At 42.1% G+C, this 27,797-nt stretch overlaps 1 protein-coding gene across 6 annotated transcripts in view; it reads left to right on the top strand.

Annotated features, from left to right (window-relative positions):
• Positions 1-27,797, top strand: part of ltbp1 (latent transforming growth factor beta binding protein 1) — a 463,174-nt gene that overhangs the window by 422,999 nt on the left and 12,378 nt on the right. For all 6 annotated transcript variants that reach the window (XM_063055533.1, XM_063055535.1, XM_063055537.1 and 3 more), the window contains one exon: positions 24,967-25,128. In XM_063055533.1, coding sequence (XP_062911603.1) covers positions 24,967-25,128 — 162 coding nt within the window. The remainder of the gene's footprint in view (positions 1-24,966; positions 25,129-27,797) is intronic.

Genomic DNA, 27,797 nt, shown 5'->3' with positions numbered 1-27,797 from the left:
TTTCTCTGCGCATTGGATGTTGGTCTTTATTTTATTTTACTTTAATTGGGTTCCTTCCGGTTTCTTGCTTTGTGCTGCCTGTAAGCCAACAAATCTCAAGGTTGTATAATTTATACATTCTTTGATAATAAATGTACTTTGAAAGTTTGAAACATGCCAAACCCACCCCTCAGATCTCCTTTAAACTTCTCTCACCTTAAACCTACCATATTTATGCTCCTCTATGCTAGCAAAAAGAGGCTGACTATCCACCAATGCCACTCATAATTTTATAATCCTCTAAAAGGTGAGCTCTAAGCCTTTTGGCCCAGTAAGAGTAAATCCTGTCATCATTATGTGCTGTGTCGTATGATGTGGTCAATCGTTGTCTTATGACCATGATTGTTCTTGGCAAATTTTTCTGCAGAAGTGGTTTGCCATTGCCGCCTTCTGTGCAGTCTCTTTAGAAGACAGGTGATCCCAGCTATTATCAATATTCTTCAGAGGTTGTCTACCTGGTGTCAGTGGTCACAAAACCAGGACCTGTGATATGCACCAGCTGTTCATACAACCATCCACTTATGACTTCCTGTGGCTTCATGTGACTCTAATCTGGGGATCTAAACAGGTGCTACACTTTACCCAAGGGTGACCTATAGGCTAGAGGAGGGAAGGAGCACCTTACACTTCCTTTAGAAGAGACGTATCTCCACCCTGTCACCCATGGGAATAATGCCTCCTTACAAGTAAAGTCCTTCATTCCAGGTATCAGTCTGTTGATTCTCTTCTGTATTCCCTTTAACCTATTTCTTGTGGTGCGGTGACCTGAACTGTAGAAAATACCCCAAGTGTAGCCGGGCCAATTTTTTGTCTGTGACGTACCAACTCCAATACCTCTACCTGGTGTAATCTGATATTGTGATAACTGTGTAATCCAATACTGTAGTATTTTCTTTTTACCTGTAGACTTTCCATTGCTGCAAATCAAATCACTGGCCTTTTGCCTTAACAGTTTTTTTTTTAAATCGGCTGTTCCTCGCTTTGCTCCCAGGTGCTTTGAGAGTTGAGAGGAAACGATCAGGCCGCGTTTAGATGCAAGTCCTTCCCTTCCTGCAACTGAAAATTCTTAACGTCGTTCGGGGTCTTGGGTTACTTGCGGTTGTTCACCTGCTGTGTTGGCAGTGCTCCTGTGTGACCACAGACAGCAGGATATCTGGCAGTGAAATCAGGGTTTTAAGTGTATAGCCTGCATAATGGGGACTGACGAATATAGAGACCACCAGTTGGTCACAAAACAGAACATAGCAACCACTATCCTCACACCTCTGTCTCTTATCAGATTTGTATTCAGGTACCTCTTGCACTTGCTTAGCCACCATAATGACACACAATCTAAAATGCTTTCTATCATTCTTCCTACTCTCCTGCTAAGGCCTTCTTAAGGCCTTCCTTAATGGGGTGCCAGGAAAAGCAGAGGCAGGGCTTTCTCAGTAATGGATCTGACTACAAAATTAGGAGATACCTACATGCTTTAAAATGTTCTGCACAATTAAATTCCTTCCTCGAATTCTTAAGAAGATATCAATGTACAGACTGAAAATACTTGTAAAGCCCTGCTGAAGGGTCTCCGCCTGAAACGTGGACTGTACTCTTTCCCATAGATGCTGCCTGGCCTGCTGAGTTCCTCCAACGTTTTGTGTGTGTTGCTTGGGTTTCCAGCATCTGCAGATTTTCTCTTGTTTGTGATTGACTAATAAGAGTTGGGTTTGAAAGCAACAAAGCTAAGATAGTTGCTGCCTTACTGCACCAGCAACCTGGTTTGATCCTGACCCTTGGTGCAGTTTGTAAGGTTTTGCTGTGACTGAGTGGATTAACCCTTGTTTCCTCCAATACCTGCTGTCTGGGAGGTTAATTGCCCACTATAGATCTCCCCTGCTGTGTATGCCAATGGCTGAATCCAAGGAGAGCTAAAGGAAAGGTGGAATAATCAGAGAATAGGATTGCTACATGTGCTGGCAAGAATTAGATGCGCTGAACTATTCTTATTTTACAAGCAAGAATGAGAAATTGCTATTTGTAATTTGAGATTTGTGAAATATAAATTATAGTCAATTAGCATGTCATTTTAAAAATTTTTGTTGACTTTCATCAGTAAAAAAATTAGACTGAAGTTAAGGCGTACACCGTTTCTTCCTGATGTCATTAGCTTGCAAGGGAGATGTAAAGGGCAGTAATCATTCAGCTCCCTAGTCGTATCCATCATGAAACACCATAAAGCATCGCAATCACATAATTTAAATTGTTCCTTAAATATCCCAAGTGGTCCTTGTATTATCTGAGCAGAAACTCCATTCAGTTCCATCTGCTGTCTTGGTCTTTCCAGGAATGGGGGCTGAGTTTAACTTTCACCTGACTGGAAGGGTTGTGGTACTGTATAATAATTGTGACACAGGGAAGGTGATGCTGTGGTAACAGGAATAGTGGTGTTGTACCACGGGGATAGTACCGTAATACGAGGGTGCTGGTGTAACATAAGATTAGGTTATGAGGACACACAGTCCTCTTTTATTGTCATTTAGTAACGGATGCATTAAGAAATGAAACAATGTTTCTGCAGAATGATATCCGACTGAAAAACTGACAAAAACCACATAATTATAACATATAGTTACAACAGTGCAAAGCAATACCGTAATTTGGTAAAGAACAGACCATGGCACGGTAAAAAGTCTCAAAGTCTCTCGAAAGTCCCATCATCTCACACAGACGGTGAACCTCCAGCACCGCAAACTTGCCGATGCAGCATTCTGGAAGCATCCGACCACAGTCCGACTCCGAGTCCAACCAAAAATTCCGAGCCTCCGACCAGCTCTCCGACATCGAGCACAGAGCACCATCTCTGCTGAGCGCTTCGACCCCGGCCCCGGCAACAGGCAATAGGCAAAGCTGAGGATCGGGGGCCTTCCCCTCCAGAGATTCTCGATCGCACAGTAGCAGCGGCAGCGAAGCGGGCATTTCAGAAGTTTCTCCAGGTGTTCCTCCGTGCTTCTCACGGCTGTCTCCATCAAATTAGGATTGTGCATGGCCCCTAGTTACACATGCGATATCATTCGGAACGGCCGCGAGCGCTGCGTTGCGCCGCCATCTTCTCCTCCCGCCTCCATCTAGATGGGTGGTGTTCTAAAATGGAGAGTGATATCCTAAACAGGGAGGGCACTGTATTGCAGGGAGGAAAATGTCATGATGTAAGCAGGTAATGTTCAGACATAGGGAGGTAGCTTGGATATACAAGAGATCTTGTTCAGATATGGGGTGGGCAGGTTTCTGATATGAAGAGCATGGTGTTGTAGTGCAGGGAGGGTTGTGTTTTAATACAAGGGAGGGCAGTGTTCTATTTTAATGGGGGCAGCAATTAATTACCGGATCACTGTTACAAAGTTCAAAGTAAACTTATTATCACAGTATGTACATGTCCACCATATACTGTACTGAGATTCATCTTCTTGCAGGCATACTCAATAAATCCAATAACCATAGTAGAATCAATGAAAGACTACACCGACAGGGCAGATAACCAGCGTGCAAAAGACAACAAACTGTGCAAATACAAAAAGAAAGAAAAAAAGAAATAATAGTAATAAATTTGTAAAAATAGTAAAAGGTTTGGTTATTTAAATTTAGTAATAAATTTAAATTCGGATCAGCTAAACAATAATGGGATTAAGCATGAAAACTTAATTGCTTATTGTTACAAGAATTCCTTTGGTTCTCTGACATCTGCAGATATCTGCTGTCCTTATCTGATCAAGTTTATATACGACTCAGGACCTGCATTAATGTTGTTGGCTCTTAACTGCCTCACATTTCTCACATTGCATTAGACTATCAAAATCCCCCAGCTTTTCAGGGACAGTTAGGACATGGATATCAAATGCTTAAACTTGCCTGTGACACAAAGGGAAAGCAAAAAATAAATGTGATCAAGTTATATGTGCTTTAATGTCATTTGTCCAATGTACTTCCTTCTCACATCTTGCAGATGGTTTTCAGACCTGCTCTCAAAAGGACTTTGTGCAGAATTTTGCAGAAAACCTACTCTCCAGTTAGTTGTTTTTGTAATGTTTTCTTCAAGTTTGCTTTCAAAAAATGTAAATATTGCTACAGACAGAGAAATAGTTTCTGTGTAGTTGCCTGGTTGCCTGTGTGGTATGGGACCACTTCAGCACTTACTCATATCTCAGAATTTTCTGCACTCTCCCAGGAGCTTGTTAACATAACTAGCACATTATTAAGATGATAAATAGATAAAGATGATGAATGTTGTTAAAATTGTTGTAGTGCAGAGCAAATATGCATTGTCTTGCTTTTGTCAGCGTTGTAAACTCACAATAGTTTGCTCTTATGAAGCTGTGACTGGGAATCATCCTAAGTGTTATAAATGAGCATCTTGTGTTACTTTATGGACAAAGTTTACAAGTACTCTGCCCTTGCTGAAAGCTGCATTTCTCATTGGCTCTGTGGCGTTAAATCAATGTCAGTGTTTATTGTGGAAGGGCACAGGATTGTAAAATAATGTCTGTTAAACAGGTTTATTATCAAAAGGTATTTGACAATATGACACCAAAGCATGCCGGATCTTGGGAGAGATACATGAAGTCTTAGTCATTGGTGCAAGTTTCCATCAGTTCAAAGATGCAGAGTATTCTTCAAGCAGCATCAGGCCACTCAATCTAATAGACCCATGTTCTACACATTTTTCTTCCCTCTCTCCTTCCTCTTACTCTAGTACCACCTATTTTGTGCTTCCCTGTGAATACAACTATGCTGTTCCAATCACTCTATGGCTTACGTTTTTTTCTGAGCAGCTTGTTGGATTTATTAATATCTGTGCATATTACCTACCCTGTCAGGACCTTTCGCCTTTGTAAAGCCTTCTGACAGAGCTATGTTCTCTTTCATAGAGAAGTGGACACCTGGCTTGCTGAAAATGCCCTGATTCCTGATCAGTGTGGAGTTCCACAAGCAATCTGTAGAGGAGCTTATTGCGGCTGTGGGGTCAAATTGAGTTGTTGACCTTACTCCAAGTTCCAGCATCTGCATTCCCTTGTGTTTCCGCTTGGTGGCAATTGGTTAAACATCATGCTTATATCATCCCAATCACCCTATAGCCCTACCTAGATAGCTTGATTAACTTCACACTATCTTGCTTGAGCTGTAGACAAGATGGATGAAACTGCAGGAAAGTATCGTAGGTATTTTTATGAATAACAATACATTGAAAAAATTAATGGGCATTTTTGTTTTTGGGCAGCGAACAGACTGGAATAGCATAAGCAATTTTCATAGTAAAGCCGAAATTGCTGGGAAATCAGTGGGGAGGGTGAAAGATTTGGCATTCCAGATCAGTTGTCCTTCAGCTGATAGCAAATGATACATTTTTGTACATGGGGCTTAGAAAAATAGAGGGCTATGGGTAACACGAGTTAATTTCTAAAGTAAGTACATGTTCGGCACCTCATTGTGGGCCGAAGGGTCTGTATTGTGCTGTAGCTTTTCTATGTTCTATGATACTTTTATTTCCCTCTCCACAGATGCTTGCTGAATTCCTAAGTATTTTGAACAATTTCAGTCTTTCTCTCAGAATTCCATCATCTGCAGATTCCTGCTTTTCAATAAAATTTTTTTAGTAAAATATCTTAAAACCACTAATAACCGTGGGAGTCTTGTGACCGTGGAGAGGGCACTTGGATCAAATATGAGCTTGCCTTCACCCATTTTATATCTCCCAGATGCCATGTTGGAAGGGCTGAATAATGCTATTACCTTCCCTGAATTATGTTAAAACCACTTCTTTTAGTATTTTTCTAGGAAAGCAAAACAGAAATGTCAAAGGATATCTCATCACTTTGTTCTAGTGCAATGAGAGATTTGGGAACCTGACCAGATTCTATTATTATACTATAACCTTTTTGATTATACACTAACCCAGCAGAGATACTTCTTATGACCTAGGAAGGTACTTTAACAAGGTCCTACATGTGAGGTTGGTCAAGAAGGTTCAGTCACTTAGCATTCACAGAATGAAGTAATAAATTGGATTAGACATTGGCTTTGTGGGAGTAGCCAGAGAGTGGTAGTAGATGGTTGAATCTCTGGCTGGAGGCCTGTGACTAGTGGAGTGCCACTGGGATCAGTGGTGAGTCTCTTGTTTATCATCTGTATCAACGACTGGTAAAAGTGGCATGGACAAAGTCAATCCTTCTCATAGATTTGACAAATTGTATTTGACAGTAGTCCACCAAGCTCTCTGGCATATATTATCAAGACATAGCTGCCCTGCTAAGCACTTACAAATGCTAAAGCACCTGCACGGTGGCACATCAGCCACAATACTCAGCAATGGTGGGGCTGAACCAGGTCCCTCACTGTCAAGGCAGGAGTGAAACAGGGCTGCATCACTGAGCCAGTCTTTATTGGTACCATCCTTCACCTCATTGGTCAAGACCTGCCTCAGGGAATCCCAATCGTGTATAGAATGAACAACAGGATTTTCAACCTCAACTGGTTGGAGGCCAAGAACAAGGTCAGCACCACCACTATCAGTATGCAGATGATAACACCATCGTAGCACATTCTGAAGAAGACCTCCAATGTATCCTGAATGCCTTTACTGATGCATATTGAAAATTAAAGAAATGTAACAGGTCCTATGTCAGCCACCGTCCAATCAGCCATTTATCCATCTTTCCATAAAAGCTGACGATATTGCCTTTGAAAATGTAGACCACTTTCCCGACCTTGGCAGCATTCTCTCCTCAAAAGCAGACATCACCTCAAGAGATCAACCACCACTTGAGTAGTGCAAGTGGAGCCTATGCAGGATTAACAAAAAGAGTCTTTGAAAACTGCAGCCTACAGGTCCAAACAAAACATTTGGTCTGTAGAGCTCCACATTACTGTATGGAGCTTGAATCATGGACCACCTACAGTAGACACCTGAAAGCCCCGGATAATACCACCAAAGAGCTTTGCGAAAGATTCTGAGGATCAGCTGTAAGGACAGATACACTGACGCTCGAGTACTGGAGAAAGCCAACATGAACAGCATCTCCACCATGGTAAAGCAACACCAACTCTGATAGATAGATCATGACATTTGGGTGCCTAACTCACGTCTCCCCAAACAGATCCTTTACTCCCAGTTGATGGAAGGTCAATGCAACCCTGTTGGGAAAAGGAAACACTTCAAAAATAACATCAAAATCAGCCTGAAGGAATTCAGCATTACATCTGAGAACTGGAAAGACATTGCACTCAGTAGATACACCTGGAGGAAATCTGTTCAAGGGGGAGCTGCACTATGAGAGCAGTCTTTGCAGTGCCACAGAAAGGAAGCTGTAGCTGTGAAATGAGAGTCTGAACAACCATAAGGCTCAACTACTAACCACAGCCATCACTTAGTTGTGCCCACACAGCACCAGAATATGTGGCTGCATATCCCTACTGAGTGGAAATTTTGCATACATCCGATGGACAGTATTTTCTCTTTGCCAGAGCCAGTTTATAAAAAGAGGAAAAGTAGAATGGTAGTTAGGTTACTGAATGTGAAATATGAACTATTACCTTTCCTGAACAAAGGAATGACATCTGCCATCCTCCAATCCTCTGGTACTAATTATGTGGCCAATAAGGTCACAAATTATCTTCAATGTTCCCGCTGTCACTTCCTGTAGTAATCTGAGATCCATCCTTTCTGGCCTGGACCTTTCTTAACCTTGACATGCTCCAGCACAGTTCTACACCAACTTAATTTTCATCAAGGTCCTTCTCACTGGTGAACACTGGCAAAGTATTCATTAAAGACCTCCCTTACTTCCTCTGACTCAAGTCACCTGTTATTCCCTACTAAATGTTACTAAATGTACCACCTCTCTTGTCAATCCTGGTTCCTACATCCTACCATCCTTTCCCTGTCCCAGTTGGACAAACCAGTTCAGAACCCCATGCAAGCAGCTTCTTCATTTTGACTGTGCATTTACTTGAGAAAATCTGTTCCCAGTTTATTCTCCCAAATTCCTGTCTAATATCCTTTATTTAGCCCCTTTCCCCAATTAAATACGCTCCTCTGCCACCTGCTCCTAACCTTGTCCATGGCTATGCGAAAGGTCAGGGACTTACGGTTGCTACATTCAAAGTGCTCACTCGGTTTGAGATCTGTCATCTGACCAGGTTCGTTACCTATTACTATCTAGAATGGCCTCGTTAGTCGACCTGTCCATATACTGTGTCAGGAATCCTTCCTGCGCATAGCCAACAAATTCTGTCCCATCTAAGCCTGGTACACCAAGGAGGTGCAAATCGATATTAGAGAATTTGAAGTTTATCTAGAAGACACAGGAATAGAATTAGGCCATTTGGCCAATCAAGTCGTAGCTGATTTATTATCCCTCTAAGTCCCATTTCCTGCCTTCTCCCCATAACCTTTGACACCCTGACTAATCAAGAAACTTTTAATCTTCACTTTAAATATACCCAATGACTTAGCCTCCACAGCCATCTGTCGCAATGAATTCCAGAGATTCACTAGCCTCTGGATAAATACATTCTTTCTTATCTCTGTTCTGAATGGACGTCCCTCTGTACCGAGGCAGAGCCTTCCCGTCCTAGACTTTCCACTATTGAAAACATCCTTTCCATATCCACCCTATCTGAGCCTTTCAATATTTGATGCTTCAAAGAGATCCCCCTTCATTCTTCTAAATTCCAGTGAGAATAGGCCCAGAGCCATCACACGCGTGTAGCGCATTGACCAGGAATGATTCCAGGAATCATTCTCCTGAATTTCCTCAGGATACTCTCCAATGTCAGCACATAAGTAAGGGGCCCAAAGCTCACAATACTCCAAGTGTGGTTTGACCAATGCCCCATAAGGCCTCAGCATCACATCCTTGCACTTATATCTTGTCCTCTCAAAATAAGTGCTAACGTTGCATTTGCCTTCCCTACCACTGAGTTAAACTTTGGGAATCCTGCATGAGGACTCCCAAGTGTCTTTGCACCTCTGATTTTTGAATTTACTCCCTATTTATGAAATAGTCTGTGCCTTTATTCCTACTACCAAAGTGCATGGCAATGCAATTCCCTACACTCTATTCCACCTGCCACTTCTTTGCCCATTCTCCTAGTTTGCTGAAATCCTTCTGCAGGCTCCCTGCTTCCTCAGCACTGCTTTCCTCTCCACCTATCTTCACATTGCCCACAAGCTTGGCCACAAAACCACCAATTCCTTCAGAAGGGAAGAGAGAAATACGAGCAAAACTGCAGTCATAGGGGATTCATTGGTTCAGGGAACAGAATGGAGAATCTGTGGATGAGAATGAGACTCCCAGATGGTATGTAGTCTCCTGGGCGCCAAGGTCAGAGACATCTTCAATTGAGTCCACAGCATTCTTATGTGGGAGGGTGAGCAGCAAGTCATGGTCCACGTTGGTATCAATGACATGGATAGGAAGGGTGACGAGGCCCTGCAAAATGAATTCAAGGAGTTAGGTGCTAAGTTAAAGGATAGGACCTCCAGGGTTGTGATCTCAAGATTGCTACCCATGCCATATGCTATGGAGGCCAGAAATAGGAAGATCACAAAGTGTAACACAAGGCTAAAGAGATGGTGCAGGAGGGAGGGCACCTCGGAACATTTTTGGCTAATTAGACTTTGTTTCAGGGAAGGTGGGACCTGTACAGAAAGGATGGTTTGCATCCGAACTGGAGGGGGACTAATATCCTAGAAGGAAGGTTTGCGAGCGCTACATGGTGGTGGAGTTGGGGGGGGGGACGTGGAACAGAGGGGGTTTAAACTAGAGTTGCAAGGGGATGGGAACCTGAGCACCAGAGCAGATAGTGGAGAGGTTGTGCAGAAAGATGTTGTTAAGTCAAAGTCAGAAATCGGAAGGTTGATCATGGTGGGACTAATGTTCTGACCTGCATAATATTTTAGTGTAAGGAGTATTGTAGGAAAGGTGATGAGCTTAGGGCATGGATCAGCATGTTGAACTCTGACATTGTAGCCATTAGTGAGACTTGGTTGCAGGAGGGGCAGGACTGGCAGCTCAATGTTCCGGGGTTTTGTTGTTTTAGCAGTGATAGAGGTTTTAGAAGTGGTGAGGGGTAGCGTTACTTGTCAGGAAAAATGTCATTGCAGTGCCTAGATGGTACAGACTGGAAACCTTGTCTACGTAGGCTTTATTGGTAGAACTGAAGAATAAGAAAGATATGACCCCATTCATGGAATTATACTATAGATCACCCAACAGCCCGCAGGATTTAGAGGACCAAATTTGTAGAGAGATTGCAGACTGGTGCAAGAAACATAAGGTTGTGATAGCAGGTGGATGCTGCCTTTGGCTTGCCTTGTCAGTCATGGAATCTATCCTGCGCCTTCCAGATTGCTCCCAGAAACTCCAGCCATTGCTGTTCTATGGTCATCCCTGATAGTGTCCCCTTCCAATCAACTTTGGCCAGCTCCTTTCTCATTCCTCTGTAAATCCCATTATTCCACTGTAATACTGACACTTCTGACTTTAGCTTCTCCCTCTCAAACTGCAGGGAATTCTATCATATCATGATCACTACCTCCCAAGATTCCTTTACCTTAAGCTCTCTAATGAAATCTGGTCCATTACACAACACCATGATCCATAATTGCCATTCCCCTAATGAGCTCAACCATAAGCTGCTCTAAAAAAAACGTCTCAACGGCACTCTAAAAAACTCATAGGCACTCTACAAATTCCATCTCTTGAGATGCAGCACCAACCTGGTTTTCCTAATCTACTTGCATATTTAAATCCCCCATGATTATCGTAACATTATGCTTCTTACATCTCTTGTCTGTTTCCCATCATAATATCTTTTCCACATCCTGGCTACTGTTCAGAAGCCCTATATAACTCTCTTCAGTGTCCTTCTACCCTTGCAGTTTCTTAACTCTTCCCACAACAATTCTACATCTTTGGATCCTATTTTGCCTCTTTCTAAGCATTTGATTTCATTTTTTACCAACAGAGAGACGCTACCTACCTGCCTGTCCTTTCGATACAATGTGTATCCTTGGATGTTAAGCTCCCAACTATGATCTTCATTCAACCACAGCTCAGTGGTGCCCACAACATTGTACCTGCCGATCTCCGTTCTGTATATGTCACCCTTTTCGATTTTGTCCCCACGTTGCACTTCAACTCATCCCACTGACTGCAATTTTGCCCTGTTATCTGCCTGTCCTTTCTCAGTCTCACTACGCACTGCATTTACTTGTAATATCTACCGCCCCATCCTCAGCCTTATCACTCTGGTTCTCATTCCCCTGCCAAATGAGTTTAAATCCTCCCCAACAGCTCTGGCAAACCTGTGCGCAAGGGATATTGGCCCCCCTCGGGTTCAGGTGTAACCCGTTCTTTTTGTACAGGTCATAACTTCCCCAGAAGAGATCCCAATGATCCAGAAATCTGAAAGCATATCCTCTCCATTGACTCATCAGCTGCACGTTCATCTGACAAAATCATCCTGTTCGTACCCTCACAGGCATGTGGCACAGACAGCAATCCAGAAATTACTACCCTGACTGCCCTCCTTTTCAGCATTCTACCTAACTCCCTGTGTATATGTACCACAACTTATGGCTGCCCACTCTGCTTTAGAATACCATGGACCTGGGACCTCATCTGCAGAATCCCTGACCCCGGCACTTGGGAGGCAACGCACCATCCGGGGTGTCTTTCATGTCCATGGAATCTCCTGTCTGCTTCTCTAGCTATCATTATTGCATTCTTCTACACCCCCTCCCCTTCTGAGTGACAGAGGCAGACTCCCTGCCAGAGACCCATGACAGCAGCCCTTTCCAAAATCTGCCTTCCAGTCGGCGCCTCAATGTCCCTATTGCCACTGGGAGATCTCTAGAATTCTCCCGGAAGAGGGAATGCTGTCTTCCTGTTTCTGATTCCTCCCGCTGATTCAGTGGACAGTCCCTCTGCAGCATCTTGCCTTTCTGCAGTTGTGATGCTGTTCCTGATTAGCATTGCCACTCACCGCCTCCTTTTCCTCCCTCCCTGTCCCTTTCGAAACAGTCTCTCTGCACATTGCTTCTACCTTTACACCAACCTCTCCATCATCTGACCCAACGCGCTGTTTTTCATCCCCAACCAACGTAGTTTAAACCCTTCCCCACAGCTCTAGCAAACCTCATGATTTCAGATGTACCCTGTCCCTTTTGCACAGGTCGTATCCCTCCCTGGAGAGATCTCAAAGGTCCACCAATCTGAGACCCTTCCCCTACGCCAACTCTTCAGCCATGCACTCGTCCTTGCACTCATTGGCATGTGGCACAGGCAGCAGTCCAGAGACTACTATCCTTGAAATCCTGCTTTATACCTTTCTTCCTAACTCCCTATTTTTACTGCGACCTCTGGGTGCTCTCTACCCCCACAAAGAATGCTGTGGACTCAATGTAAGACATCTCTGACACCCTGGGAAGCAACATGCCATCCGGAAGTCTCATTCACACTCACAAAGTCTTGAGTCTGTTTTTTAACTACTGAATCTTCTATCGCCACCACTCTCCTGTTCAGCCCGCGCCCCCTTCCTTCTGAGCCAAAGAGACAGACTCAATACCAGAGGCCTGGCCACTGTTCTTTTCCTTATCCATTCATCCAAACGTATCCGAAGTGCTATACTTGTTGTTGAGGGGATGTCCACAAGGATACTCTGCACTGACTTCTTATTCTGTTCCCTCTCCTGACAGTCGCCCAGCTACCTGTCTCTTGCAACTTTGGTGTGAATGCCTCCTGTAACTCTTCTCTATCAACCCCTCAATCTTCCAAATGACCCGAAGGCCATCCCAGCTCCAGCTCCAGTTCCCTAACAAGGTTTGTATGAAGCTGCAGCTGGATGTACAGTACATCTCACAGATGTAGCCATCAGGGACAGTGCCAGTCTCCCTGACTTCCGACATCCTGCAGAATGCCCTATAGTCTGCTTCTGGCCCAATGGAGGTCGCACTGAGGCGCGAGGAATACAGAATGCTGATTTGCCTCACATAAAAGAGCCATCTTTGGTGAAAGCCAACGTCTTGGAAAAACTTTTCACAACTACAATCTGCTTTGTTGTGCTTGATTAAAGTTCAGAGTCTCGCTGAGGCAGTCAACTTTTGAACATCAGGGGTGAATAGAGAATGACACACTGAGTCCAACAGTTTCTGACTTAGAGCATTAGCATCACCTTCTCACTTGGACAAGAAATTCGCCAGTCTTTCCTAGAAAACTGGAAAAGAATTTGTTTTTAGTATTAATGGAAAATACTGGAAAGTCAGAGTGTTTTGCTCTGCACCCAATAGCATTTGTCAAGTACCTTGCACTAGATCAGTGGCTAAAATATTAACCCCTTAATCTGCAGAAGATTTGTAATCCTTTTTAATGGTTAGTTTTCTTCTTTTTGATTGATTTAAGTTGAATTAATTGCATTTTGATTGGAAATATTATTTTGAAAATGTAAATTTGGTGGATCACTGTTTCTTGAGTTGTTTTTGTATGTTGTTTTGGCCTTTGACCGATGACTTTCGGTTGAGTCATCATGACTAACGTAAGGTTTGGTGCCCTTGGCTCAGATTTAAACATGATCCCTTGTTTCATACTTGTCAATATGTGCCTGAATATGCCCCTGTCTGGAGCCAGGGAAGCTGGTACCAAGAGCTGGCGTTGGGAGATAGGAAGATCCGTGCGTACTTCAGCAGATGCTGATGGTGACATGGGCTGGCTTGCCAAATTGAGGATAAAGTGAATCTTGAAAAGTTAGAAGGGGAAAGTGAAGCCATGTCTGTTCCGTGCAGGATGCCATTTGGCAAGGATGTGTGCAGGAAGGCATTTGAGGATTGCTACGTTGCAGTAAGATGTTTGTTCTTTGTATCACAGTGCACTCACACTGCATTCAGCCTGAATCATTCATTCTTCTGTGTGGAGTTCCATGCAAAATGTAGATGATAAAGGTCTGAAGGCATGATTTGAAAGAGCAGGCGTGTTTTCAGAAATATCCTTGCCAATATTTATCACTCAATCGATGCCACTAAAGACATTAAAGTAGCAGAGAAATACCCAGGCAATAACTGTGGCAAAAAATACAGAGTTAATGTGTTACATTAATAATCTTTCAATAGAAATGTTCTAATTAAATTCTCTATTTTACTTCACACTTCTGTCTTCAGTTTCTCATTTATGATCTATTCATTAACACATTGCTAATAATGGGAGCTTGCTGGGCACAAAATAACTTCCAAGTTGCTTACATTGCACAGTAACAACGCTGTAGTGGTCACTTGATTGACTCTAAAATACTTCGCGATACCTGAGCTTGTGAAAAACCTCTATATAAATACATGTTGCTTTTTATTATAATGTTGGCTTCTCCTCTGCATGTTTTGAGTGCCTTTGAAAGCTGCTGAGGTTGTGAGTTGGCCTGCTTCCCCTTACTATTCAAAGTGGGGCATGACTGATGATATCTTGGCATGCCCACAATGAATGCTTATGTCCTGTGTAGATCGACAGTTTTCAGCTAGCTTTAAGACATCTACTTCAAAATGAAAGGTGAGCAAAAGCAGTCTAAGTTGTTCATCAGCCTTTCAGGCACAAATGGACCCAGAGAACAAAAAACAGAGGCAGTTAAGCAATTTTATCCCTGTTGGCTGACCTCACAGGGAAAAAAAAATTCCAATAATCTCTGCGTACCGAGGAACTGTACTGGAGTTCAATGTCGACTTGCTTTGTCTGTTCTGTGTTTCAGAGTTCTCTTGATATCGAGAGAAACCAGACAGGGAAAGAAAGTTACTTCCAAGCATTTTGGCAACTGTGTCAGCTGAAGCTTTTCAGAGACTTGATGGTCTCAGTTCCTCCATAGATGGCAAACCTGTTGCAGAACTTTGGGAAGGTTTCATTATTCCTTAATGAATGTGGCGCCTTAAAGTGGCAGACAGGAATTGGCCCAAATATGGTCTTTCACTGCTCCAGATTCCTTTGACAAATTGCTTGATAATGTTTCTGCCGAAACTTAGAAACTGGAAAATTACATTGACAGTACCTAAAATTAATGTAAATACAAAAGCAAGTGAAACATTAGACTGATTACTTAACGTATTTTGTTGCAAATTCGTGATTCTTTTTGCATCCTGAGCAGTCTTGTTTCTAATGCATTCCCTGTGCATTTTCAGCACCAAACTTGTGTATGCTGATTAGCATAAATATTGTAAGAATGGAAGCACTTAAATCATTTCCATGTTAGTGTGTTCTGTCATCTGTACATTAGAGTATTTTTTGATCCAGCCTTTTAATCATAACCTCTTGTTCTGTTTTGGCTTTTCTTGATTTCCTTACTCTTTTCTTAGCCTTTCCTGGGCCTCCGATTTGTTGCCTCCACTTCGTCCATGTTGCCTGATGTCTCACGACCACTTCACTCTGCTAAGATATTTGGGGTGGAGCTGTGGTGAGTTTAGGACACATTTAAAATGCAGATGATGAGGAGTGATCAGGAAGTGGTGGAGTTTTGGAAATCTCCACCTCAGAGAGTTGTGGCAGTGGATTACACAAAACATACAATGAACAGCACAAGAATAAACCCATCAGCCCATGATGTTTTGCCAGAGTACTGAAAGAGCTAGCCCAATACCCAATTAAACTAATCTCTTCTGCCCTTACAATGTCCATTTTCCATTTCTGCACATTCATATGCCTATCTAAGAGCCCCTTGAACACGTCTGTTGCATTTACCTCCAACACGACCCCAGGCAGTGCATTCTAGGCACCCACCACTCTGTGTTAAAAAAAAAAAAAAAAATTCCTTTGAACATGACCCCCTCAGCTTAAATGCATACCCTCTGGTATTAGACATTTAAACCATGAGGAAAATGTGCTGGCTGCCTACTATTTCTATGCCTCTCATAATCTTATAAGCTACTATCATATCTTCCTTCATTCTCTGTCACGCCTGAGAAAACAACCCACATTTGTCTAACCTCTCATTATGTCACATGCCCACTCATCCAAGCAGCATCCTGGCAGACTACTTCTGCACCTTCTCCACAACCTTAAAACCCTTTACATCAAGGGGAGACCACAACTGAAGGCAGTACTGCAGCCTAACTGGAGTTTTATAAAGCCACAAATTTATGTGGTGTGTGGTGTGTGGAACACCACGAGTCACAGACCTGCCTCCAGAATAGGTCCCGTCGACCATTGCTGTCTGCCTTCTATGGTGAATCAAATTCTAAATCCAAACAGCAATTCACTGTGAATCCCATGCATCTTAATCCTAATCTTCCACGAGGGACCTTGTCAACACCTTACTAAAATCGGAGCAGACAAAATCCACAGTTCTACCTTCATCAATCGCCTTCATCAACTTCTTGTAAAACAGTCAAATTAATGAGATACAGCTTGGTCCAAACAAACCCATGCTGACTGTCCCTAATTAGACATGGTTTTCCAAATTATCATAAATCCTATCCACAAGATTCCTCTCCAGTAACTTCCCTACCACTGCTGTGAGTCTCACCAGTCTATACTTTCCAGAATTATTCTTATTTCCCTTCTTTAAAAAAATAGAACAAATTAGCCACCTGTGACTAGAGAGGACACAAAGATATTGGTCAAGTGCCCGGCAATCTTATCTTTTGCCTCTTCTAATAACCTGCGGACTTATCCACCTTAATGTTCTTTAAGAGATGCCATGCAACCTCCTTCTTTATCTCGAAATGCCCTCGAATATTAGCATGCTCTGCACTGACTCCCTTATCCTCCACTTCCTCCTTCTTGGTAAAAACTGATGTAAATACTCATTTAGGAACTCACACACGACCTTCACCTTCAAACAAGTGCTCCTCTTTTATCTTTGAGTGGTCTTACCCACTCCTGCACTATCTAACTTCTCGCTCTTGATGTATGTATAAAACGTCTTGGGTTTTACTTAATCCTGCCTACCAAGGATTGTTAGGGCCCCTCCTGGCTTTTCTAGTTACTTTCTTGAGTTCCTTTCACACTTCTTTATAATCCTCAAGGTCTGTTTCATTTTAACTTCTTAAACCTTACATATGCTTCCTTTTTCTTTTTCAATAATTTCACCTCCTCTCTCAACACCCAAGGTTCCCTTATCTTGCCATCCTTGTCCTTCTTTCTTACTGGAGCATACCCATCCTGTGCTCTGTGCAGTTGGTCTTAGACACCCTCCACGTATCAGATGTGGACTTGTTCCAAAAACCACTGTTCCCAATGAACTTTCCCTAGTCCCTATTTAATACTCTTGTAATTTGCCATACTCTAATTTATACTCTCCCACAAGGTCCATGCTTCTCCTTATCCATAGCTGTCTTAGGTGATGTAATCACTGTTCCCTAACTGCTCTCCTACCAAAAGTTAGCCATCAGGCTCATTATCCACACCCAGGCTAGTATTTCAATATGCAGGTAGATTAGAAAAATCGGGTTGGTGTGGATCTCAAGAGAGAGAATTTGTAGAATTCCTGCAAGATGGCTTTTAGAGCAGCTGTGGTTGAGCCCACTAGGAGAAAGGCTACTGGATTGTGTAATGACCCAGATTTGATTAGGGAGCTTAAGGTAAAGGAAGCCCGAGGAGCCAGTGATCATAATGTGATAGAATGCAGCCTGCAATTTGAGAAGGAGAAAGTAAAGTCAATGTATCAGTATTGGAGTAAAGGGAATTACACAGGCATGAGAGAGGAGCTGGCCAAAGTTGTTTGGAAGAGGACACTAGCAGGGATGATGTGTAGCCATTAATATTAAAGACGACACCAAAGGTGTTTTCAGATACTGTACATAAAGAGTTAGAAAGAGGCACCAATGGATATTAGAATTCACACTGCAGTTTGAGAGGGAGAAGATAAAGTCAGATGTATCAGTATTAGAGCAGAGTAAAGAGGCATGAGAGAGGAACTGGTCAAAGTTGATTGGAATGGAACACTAGCAGGATGACAGCACAGCAGCCGTGGCTGGAGTTTCTGAGAGCAATTCAGAATGTGCAAGATAGATATATCCCAAAGATGAAAAAGTATTCTAAATGGAAAAAGAGGCAACTGTGACTGATAAGAGGAGTCAAAGATAGCATAAAAGCAAGAAAGAAGATATACAATATAGAAAACGTTAATGAAAAGTTAGAGGATTGGGAAGTTTTTAAAAACCAATGGAAGGCAAATAAAAACCCATAAGGAAAGAAAAGATGGAATATGAAGGCAATCTAAGCTGGCCAATAATATCAAAGACAATACCAAACATTGTTTCAGATTATATATATATATGGGTAAAAGAGAGGTGAAAATGAATATTGGACCACTGGCAAATGATGCTACAGAGATAATAATTGGGGAAGAAGAAATGGCAGGTGAACTTATTAAGTATTTTGCGTTAGTCTTCACTATGGAAGACACTACCAGTATGTCAGAAATTCAAAAGTGTCAGGAGGCACGAATGAGTGCAGTTACTATTACTAAGGAGAATGTACTTGGGAAGCTGAAAGATCTGAAGGTAGATATGTCACGTGGATCAGGTGGACTACACCCCAGGATTCTGAAAGAGGTAGTTGAATAGATTGTGGAGGCATAGTAATGATCTTTCAGTATCACTGATTTCTGGAATAGAAAATTATAAATGTCACTTCACTCTTTAAGAAGGGAGGGAAGCAGAAGGAAGGAAATTATAGGCCAGTTAACCTGACTTCAGTGGTTGGGAAGATGTTGGAGTACATTATTAAGGATGGGGTTTCAGGGTACCTGGAGGCACATGATAAAATAGGCCAAAGTCAGCAAGATTTCCTTAAGGTGAAATCTTGTCTGACAAATCTGTTGGGATTCTTTGAGGAAATAACAGATAGGATAGACAAGAAAGAGAAATTATTGAGGGTGAGGACCAATTCTACCAGAAGTAGGATGTCGTTTACTTGGATTTTCAGAAGTCCTTTGACAAGGTGCTGCTTGTGAGGCTGCTTAACAACATAAGACCTCATGGTATTACAGGAAAGGCGCTAACATGGATAGAAGATTTTCTGACTGGTAAGAGGCAAAGAGAGGGAATAAAGGGAGCCTTTTCTGGTTGGCTGACGGAGATTAGTGGTGTTCAACAGGGGTTGGTGTTTGGATCGCTTCTTTTCATGTCATATGTTAATGATTTGGATTTTGGAATTGATGGCTTTGTACCCAGGTTTGCAGAGGATATGAAGATTGGTGGACGGGCAGGTAGTTTTGAGGGAGTAGGGAGTCTGCAGAAGCATTTTGACAGATTAGGAGAATGGGCAGAGAAGTGCCAGATGGAATATAATGTAGGGAAGTCTATGGCTATGCACTTTTTAAGAAGGAATAAAGGTGTAGACTATTTTTCGAATGGGGAGAATCTTAAGTACAAAGGAACCTGGGAGTCCTTGTGCAGGATCCTTTAACAGTTAATTTACTGATTAAGTTGGTGGTAAGGAAGGTAAATGTTAGCATTCATTTCAAGAAGACTAGTATATAAAGGCAAGGATGTAATGCTGATGCTTTATAAGACATTGGTCAGACCACACTTGGAGTATTGTGAGCAGTTTTGTGCCCCCTACCTGAGAAAATATATGGTAGCATTGGGGATAGTGCAGAGAAGGTTCACGAGAATTATTCCAGGAATGAAAGGGTTAACATATGAGGAGCATTTGATAACTCTGGGCCTGTACTCACTGCAGTTTGGAAGAATGAGGGGGTATCTCATTGAAACCTAGTGTATTCTGAAAAGCCAAGATAGAGTGGATGTGGTGAGGGCGTTTCCCATAGTGAGGGTGTCTTGGACCAAAGGGCACAGCCTCAGAATAGAGGGACGTTACTTAGAAGAGATAAGGGGGAACTATGTTGAATCTGTGGAATTCATTGCCACAGATGTCTTTGGAGGCCAAGTCATTGGTTACGGTATATTTATAGCGGAGGTTGATGGGTTCGTGATGAGTAAGGGTGTCACAGGCTATGGTGAGAAGGCAGGAGAGGGGGTAATGGATCAGTTATAATGGAATGGCAGAGCAAATGCAGTGGGAGGAAGGTTCAAAATCTGCTCCTATGTCTTATGGACTTAACTAGAGACAAAAATGGTTCCAATTGAGCTGCACTTCACACTATAAAAATTCTACATTACAGAGCTTGAGATATAAATTGAGGTTTAAAAAAACTTAGATGCCTGGAGTCAGTGATAATTAGATAATTGTATGAATGTGATTTCTGTTCTAAGACCAATATTGTTGACCCTTAATTGCCCCTTGAAGTTACCAGTCAAGTTACTGATGGTTCAGGTCAGTCAGTCTTAGGTTAAATAATATCCGGCTCCGTGGCTCCCATGTTCGATGAGTATATTAAAATAGTGAGTCAAAAATCCAGGTTTTAACAAGGTCTGAAATATGAGGAGGTCCAGTTGTCTGTAAGAATAAAGTCCCACAGCAGAGTTGATGAAGGGTGCCAGATTCTGGCATGGGTCATGCTCAGTGTCTGCATGGTGGATGCCTTGAGAATTTTAGTTGCTGGTGGAAGACTCCTGATGGGGGTTTGTGGGAGAATGGGCTGCTCAAGGCGATAGGCCAAGGATCCACGGTCAGATGAATCAGAGCTGCAGTTTTCCACAATCCGTTCGTTTCTGAGGAGCATCATGCCACAGAGAATGGCTTTCGTAGCTTTGGTGCAGACATGGAGCGGGTTGTGGCAAGTATGATTGGAGGGAGCTCATTGTCCACTAGGTTATCCAGTTGTGATGTAACGTGTCTGATCTCACCCCCCGCAGATAAGGGTTGGGAAACCTGCTGAGTCAGCTGTATCTCAGGTGCTGTTGCAATGCCCCTGTCAAGCTCAAAACTCTGTGCACACCTTAGCTAAGATAGGAAAGATGAGTCTTTTGTCTTATTTCTTTCAGTTCTTGCTAGAAGTTATTTTCCATTTGATATAGAAACTTCATTGTGTAATAATATCCAACATCGTGGAACATTCGCTCTTGATTAGGGTGGTGAGCAGGCAAGTTCCTACACATAGGAAGTGTAATTGAAAGTTGCCACGTGTGTACAGATTTCAGAGTGTGCACTCCAACTGCCCCCTACTGATTATTCCATGCCACACGATTGTGAACTAAGTCTTCTCCTACAGTCATTGGAAAACAACGTGTGCCAAACGAGAGATTTCACCTGCATTGCAACAGAATTAATGCTGACGTTGTGTACTAGGGCAGTTTTGTAGATATAGCCACCCCTCAAAATTTAACGAGTTTTTCTAGCTTCTACATGACCAAAACTGAAAGCTGGAGAAAGGAAAGACTTGTAGGCTTCAGGTTATTTTCTCGTTCAACCTTACTTCCCTGCAAAATAAGAGCAACATGAGCATACGACAGAACCTCTTTCACCTGGGAGTTGAGGAGAGAGGATACTACTGCTCAGTGGGCCAGGTGGCACTTGCACAATAGGAATCGAAAGTTCATGCGTGAGTTTGCTGACCCTTCGTCACAACGGGTTTCTTCTCTTTCAGAAATTGACTGGTTGCCTGGCTTGCTGAGTGTTTCTAGTATTCTTGTCAGCGGGGAGCAGTGTTAGTAAATAAGTTAGAACTGAATTAAGGTTGGTGAAAGTCAAGTAACACTGTAATCCTGGAGGGAGCATGAAAGACATATATGAATAGTAGCTGGGTAGGTTGGTGCTCTTGCTCTTGTAAAATCATATGACTCACAGGTGATAATGAGCTTAGCACAGACAGCGTATTTATAATGCCAGCTTGTACGTGCTGTCTTCTAAAATCCACTGCTGTTCTTATTTCTCATGAATGTAGCAGTGTATGACAATCCGCAATCTTTGAATTACTTCACGTTTTAATCCTCTCATGGGATCCGGGCATCGCTGCCAAAACCAGTGTTTATTCTTAATCCAAGGTGCCCTTGCAAAAGTGGTGGCGAGCTAACTTCTTGAACTGTCGCAGTCCTTTCAATGAAGATGCCATCTGGGCGCTGTTGGGCGGGCAGTTCCGGGATTCAAACCCAGCGATGACAAAGAACCAACAATATATTTCCAAGTCAAGATAGTGTGCAACTTTGAGCAATTGTATTACTCTGTGACTGAAATTGTTGAAGCACCGAGTGGTATAAGGCACAGGTCTGGAGCTGCAATGAAGAAGCCTAGACAGGTAGACTGCTCTGCCCTTTGTGCAATGGCTGGAGAGGGCTAGTGATGAAGGCAATGACTCTGTGAACCTACGAGCAATTTCCAGGACTGGGAAGGATGCCGGTCTAAAGAGAACTGCTTTATCCTGAATGATACTAAGCTCCTGAGAAGGTCTATTCATCCGGACTAGTGGAGAGTATTTCATCACGATGACTAATTTCATGTTGAGGGGGAACGAGTTGGTTTATTTATCTTTAATGTGTGTGTACTGCCAATATGTCAATCTCTTCCATTTTGAAACTTTTCCTTTATTCACCTCGGGTTTTTGTTCTCTGTTTTTTTCCTTGCTTTCAATCAATTCCATGCATCTGCTTAGCAGCCTCGATTTGACATGGAAGTAGGTTCACAGGGTTAATGGTTGCTGCCTGGGTTTAAGCTTTCTGGAAAATGCTGAAGAGACTATTCAGGATATTTGGGTGATGGACGTGTCACAAGACAAACCTGAGAAAATCACGTCTCTGGCATAAAAGCAAACCAGAAATCTTACATGTAATCTAACAATTAAGAATCAAGCCTTGCAGAAAGCTTGGGATCATTGCAAGTTTACATACAGGAGACCACTGGATTGAGACAAAGTCCTCCAGCTTAATTCAACCTAGTAAACATCCACGTTTTTATATATATGAGTGCTTCTCCCACTATTTCAAGCAGTGAGTTCCAAACTCTAGCTTACTGTTGGGTGCAAACCTTTTAGAAAAATAGAAACATAGAAAACCTACAGCACAATACAGGCCCTTCGGCCCACAAAGCTGTGCTGAACATGTCCCTACCTTAGAAATTACTAGGCTTACCTATAGCCCTCTATTTTACTAAGCTCCATGTACCTCGCTATAGAAACATTGAAAATATCTGCTTAAATCATCCTCCTAGTTAATTTAAATTTATACTGCGTTTTTTGATCCCCAATTTATTTAACTCCCCCTGGACTAATCACACCCCCACAACTGCTAAAACCACTTGTATATTCTCAAGTCCTTTAGCTACTGAGGATTAAATTCCATTTGTCATTTTTTTCTGCTTAACTGACCAGACTATTTTTACCTTTGCTCCTCACTATCAATGTCATAGCCAATTTTTGGAAAGAAATCTATCCATAAAGGGTGATGGGAATTTGAGACTCAAATGCCAACTGATGCCAGATCAATATTTATATATCTATTATTAGTAAATTATATTTTATTATATTAAAATAATATAATTCTATCATTTTCCTTTAAAATGACACATAACATTAGGACTCTGTTCAGAATGGCATTTTGATTTAGGCCCTAGCACTTTCTAATACACACAGTACATGCGCAGCAGCTATTCTGAAAATGTTGACTTCTCTGTGAACTCTTCACTTTTTGTTTTCAATTTAGAAACTTCAGCTTTGGGCAATTTATATTTGAAGGCTTCTATTAATTACGGTTTTCAGCTCACCAATCTGCTACCTCCAGTGTCAGTGCTGCATCAATGCCAGCCTAAACTAAGTCTAATTATTATTTTTTTTCCTCAGCTCAAGCTGGAAAAACCTGGGGTAAGGGCATAGCCAAGCACACTCATTTCTCAGATGCTAGGAACCTTTGAACTATTCTAGTGGTGTTTAGTGTTGTGGCTTTCTGGAGATTTACAGAGATATTGCTGTGTAGTCCTAACTATTTAATGCAATTGTGTAGTGAATTTGGGATGATACCAGTTGTAGATTTTATCATTGGGACAATATGTACTCTGTTCATGTCCCAAAGTCTTTCAATTTCCTCTTTTAATTCAGCATATTTCTAATGATTTTCACTTAATGGTTTCTGTATGTTATGTGTGTTTGGAATAGCTATATATATTTAATAAGTTGATCTTGCTTATTTATCCTGTATTATTATTATATCCAGACGGTAATTATGGATTATCTAATCGGTAATATAACTTGTAGGACTCTGACTCTAAAACTAGATCTGGCTTGTATTTATAATAAGGTATGAATTTTTATGAGTTTGTATTTTAAGGGCAAGATTTTGGCAAGGATGTTTGCCACTTGATTGTGCCTGTGTAAGTAATCAGATTGAGTTAACCTGCTGCAGCATCTTGTAAAGTGCTGGATTGTTTCTAGTTACTCTTGGAATTCTATGCATTTATTGTCTTGAAATTTGTTGGTCTTTTATTATGTATTTTTGATATATTTTTATGTTAACCACCTAGTCCTGTATTGCCACAAGGGACTCTTCTGTTTCTGGAAAGAGGTCTCCAACTCTGAGCCAGGCATTTGACACTTCCTTGTCAACATCTAGTCTGCTCAGATCATGGGAATGTCTTCCATGGAGGGTCACGATCTTCCATTAGTAGACTCTTTCTTCTATAGTGATAATTATTTCAATCTTCTGGGTTGTGCTTTCATTTAAGTTTAGTGCTGTGTTCTTAGCAGAATTGCATCTGTTCACATGGAGTGCTGAATCCTGTTTTCGTTGATGAAAATATATCCTTAGAAGTTTTATCTGACTGTTGTGTAGATGTTTTATGTCTGTTATTCCTCTTCTTTCTCTGCCCTAGGCAATGTTAATCTAAGCGCATTTGAATGTACATAATGTTTTCTAAAATGTGTCATTTCAGTTATATTTTTCATTGTAAATTTTTCAGAGTGGTTTCGGACAAAGATATTATGCCAAAAGAATACGGTTATGTTGCCTTATTGTTATTATTATTATGTCCCCTGTATCTGCAGTGATTTGCTTTTGGATTATTCTGACAGTGTTTTTATTCTTTACTGCAGATGACTATGCCCACCTCTGTAACCTCCCTGTTCATGGGAGATGGCGTGAATACGGCCAAGATGCATTGAAGCCTTTCCAGCCTGACTATTCCATTTCTGCACCCGAGTTTGACTCGGAGAAGCCACTAACAGAACATCTTCCGCTTTTTGTAGAAGAAGGCTGTAAGTTGAATTCTTCTCACACTGGAGATAACTTTATTCTGTTTTACTTTGGAAAAGAAGGCACAGCAAATGTCTAAATTGAATTTAAAATAACTTAAGGTCTAGAGTTAAGGAAAGAATAATGAGATCTTGAGGCCAGTTCTGTTGCAGAGTAAGATCAAGGACAGTGGCTCTTGTGATGCTGTGTAAATACATTGAATGTGCATGTGATAGGATTGGCAAGGCAATGTAAAAATTCTGAGTTCAGGTTCGAATCTCAGTGAGCATTATTCTTCCCAAGAATCTGTCTACATCGGTCTTAAAAATATCCATCCACTCTGCTTCCACCGCGCTTTAGGGAAGAGTTCCAAAAACCCATGACTTCCTCATCTGTTTTAAAGGAGTATCCCTTATTTTTAAACAGTTATCCCCAGTCTTAGGTTCATGCATAAGAGGAAAATTTCTCTCCCATCCATGTTGTCTTAAAAGCCACGCTTATATGTTTTAATCAAGGCATTTCTCACTCTTCCAAACTCTAGCAAAGGGGTGAGAGGTTACACTCGGTGGACAGGAACATGGAATTGAAGGCAAAATCAGATCAGCCAGGATCATACTAAATGGTGTGGCGTGCTCAAAGTGGCTTACAACTGGTCTGATTCATATGTTCAAATGAAGATTGGAAAAATATCTGCCGTCAACAATAGTGGGCCAAGGAAAGTAGAAATATTAGTCATTTAATCTTTTATGTGATCATTTGGAAATTCTGCTAATGAGCAATGGCTCTCATGGTGATGAAAGAAATATCCATTCATCAGGGCTCCTATTAATGCATTGGCTTTCCACTCACTAGCTACTGGTTCCTACTTGTGCTCTCTATTCACTGGGCCCCAGTTCCAGCACTTCCTCTAAGTTCACAGAGGTTTGCTGAAATATTACTGCACAACATCAATAATAAAAGTGAATTATGATTGTGTCCAAGCATTAAGAAAATACCATTGGATAGTCTGGGAGTTTTGATCATTAGGCGTTATTAGGTGTGCCAGATTGATGACAACTAATATTTCTTCCTTCCTTATTGATGTCTTGGCCCACTACTTTTAAATGCAAATATTTTTCCAATCTTCACGTGAACAGTACTGCTGCGAAAGAAGACGGTTTAAAGACCAGAACCATGTAGTAGATCTCCTCGTGCAGCCCGAGGATGAGGTGGGAATTGTGGGTGAGTCCAGCTCAGATCCTGAGGTCCATAATGTGGAATGAGGATCGAGGGAACCCCTCTATGCAGGAAGCACAGGAGGCAGGACCCACTCTGGGAAAAGATAACCTGAGAGCCTAATTTAAATGCTGGTGATTTAAATGCACTTTGAAACAAATAAAAAAAAATACAATTTATTTTAAAAAGGTAAAAGTAATAAATTAGTTTCATTTAATAGGGATAAGTTACTTAAAATGTTAATATTCATTAAATAAAGTGAAAATACTTGCTTTTACTTCTCTGTTCAATGATGGACAGTGACTCAGTTGGAAAGGATAGCAGTTTCTAGTAGGGACATGGCCTCACAGTGCTCAACCCTGACCTGCAGTGCTGTCAGAATAGGGCTTGCACGTTCTCTCTCTGAACATATTGGTTTCGTCCAGGTGCCCTGCTTCGCTCCCAGATCTCAAAGATATGCTGGTTGGTAGGTTAGTTCTCCACTGTGAATTGCCCCCAGTGTGTAGGTGTGTGGTGGGCGGACTGTTGAAGTAAATGTGCAGTGAGTGAATGGGATGAACGTGGAAGGGTAGGCACTGGGCTAAAAGCTCTGTTTCCATGCTGTTTGACTCTCCGACTCCATTTAGATAACTGCTGAAGGAGACATGGCTGGGGTAGATCTCGTGAAGTGTAACCCGCCCTTCAGTTCAGTATATTCATTGAATGCTTTTGGTGTTGGTGGGGAGAGGAGGGGGCAGAATAAGATGTCACGTGCACTGTCACCTGACTCTAGCACACTCCAAACTTCCTTGCGGAAGTGTGCACATGCACAGGCCCCTTAGCTAAGAAAGGATGCGCTGACGTTGGGGAGGGTTTAAAGGAGATCCATAAAAATAATTCTGGGATTGAAATGCTTGTCATATGGAAAGCGTTTGATGGCACTAGGCCTCTACTCACTGGAATTCAGAAGAATGAGGGGTGACCTCACTGTGACCAATCGAGTGGTGAAAGGCCTTGATCGAGTGGATATGGAGAGGATGTTTCCTATTGTGGGAGAGTCTAAGACCAGAGGACACAGCCTCAGAATAGAGGGACGTCCTTTTACAGTGGAGATGAAGAGGAATGTCTTTAGCCAGAGACCGGTGAACCTGTGGAATTTGTAGCCACAGATGACTGCGGAAGCCAAGTCATTGGGTATATCTAAGGGGGAGGTTGATAGGTTCTTGATTAGTGAGGGCATGCAGGGATACGAAGAGGGGACAAGAGATTAGGGCTGAGAGGGAAAATGAATCAGCCGTGATGAAATGGCAGAGCTGACTCGATGGGCCAAATGGCCTAATTCTGCTCCTATATCTTAAGGTCTTGTTTTGGGAAGTGTTGCTGTGAGCACTGCAAGTGCTCTGAGCAACAAGATGCCCGCTGCAGCTCAGAGGCTAATGAGGAGTGAGGAGGGTTGTGTGGTGAGATGATTCAAGTCCAGATTAAGGTCCAACAAACA

Source organism: Mobula hypostoma, chromosome 8 (assembly GCF_963921235.1).
Source record: "Mobula hypostoma chromosome 8, sMobHyp1.1, whole genome shotgun sequence".
In the NCBI taxonomy this organism is placed as follows: domain Eukaryota; kingdom Metazoa; phylum Chordata; class Chondrichthyes; order Myliobatiformes; family Myliobatidae; genus Mobula; species Mobula hypostoma.
Note: the sequence above shows the minus strand (reverse complement) of the source record. Positions and strands in the feature narration are given on the sequence as shown.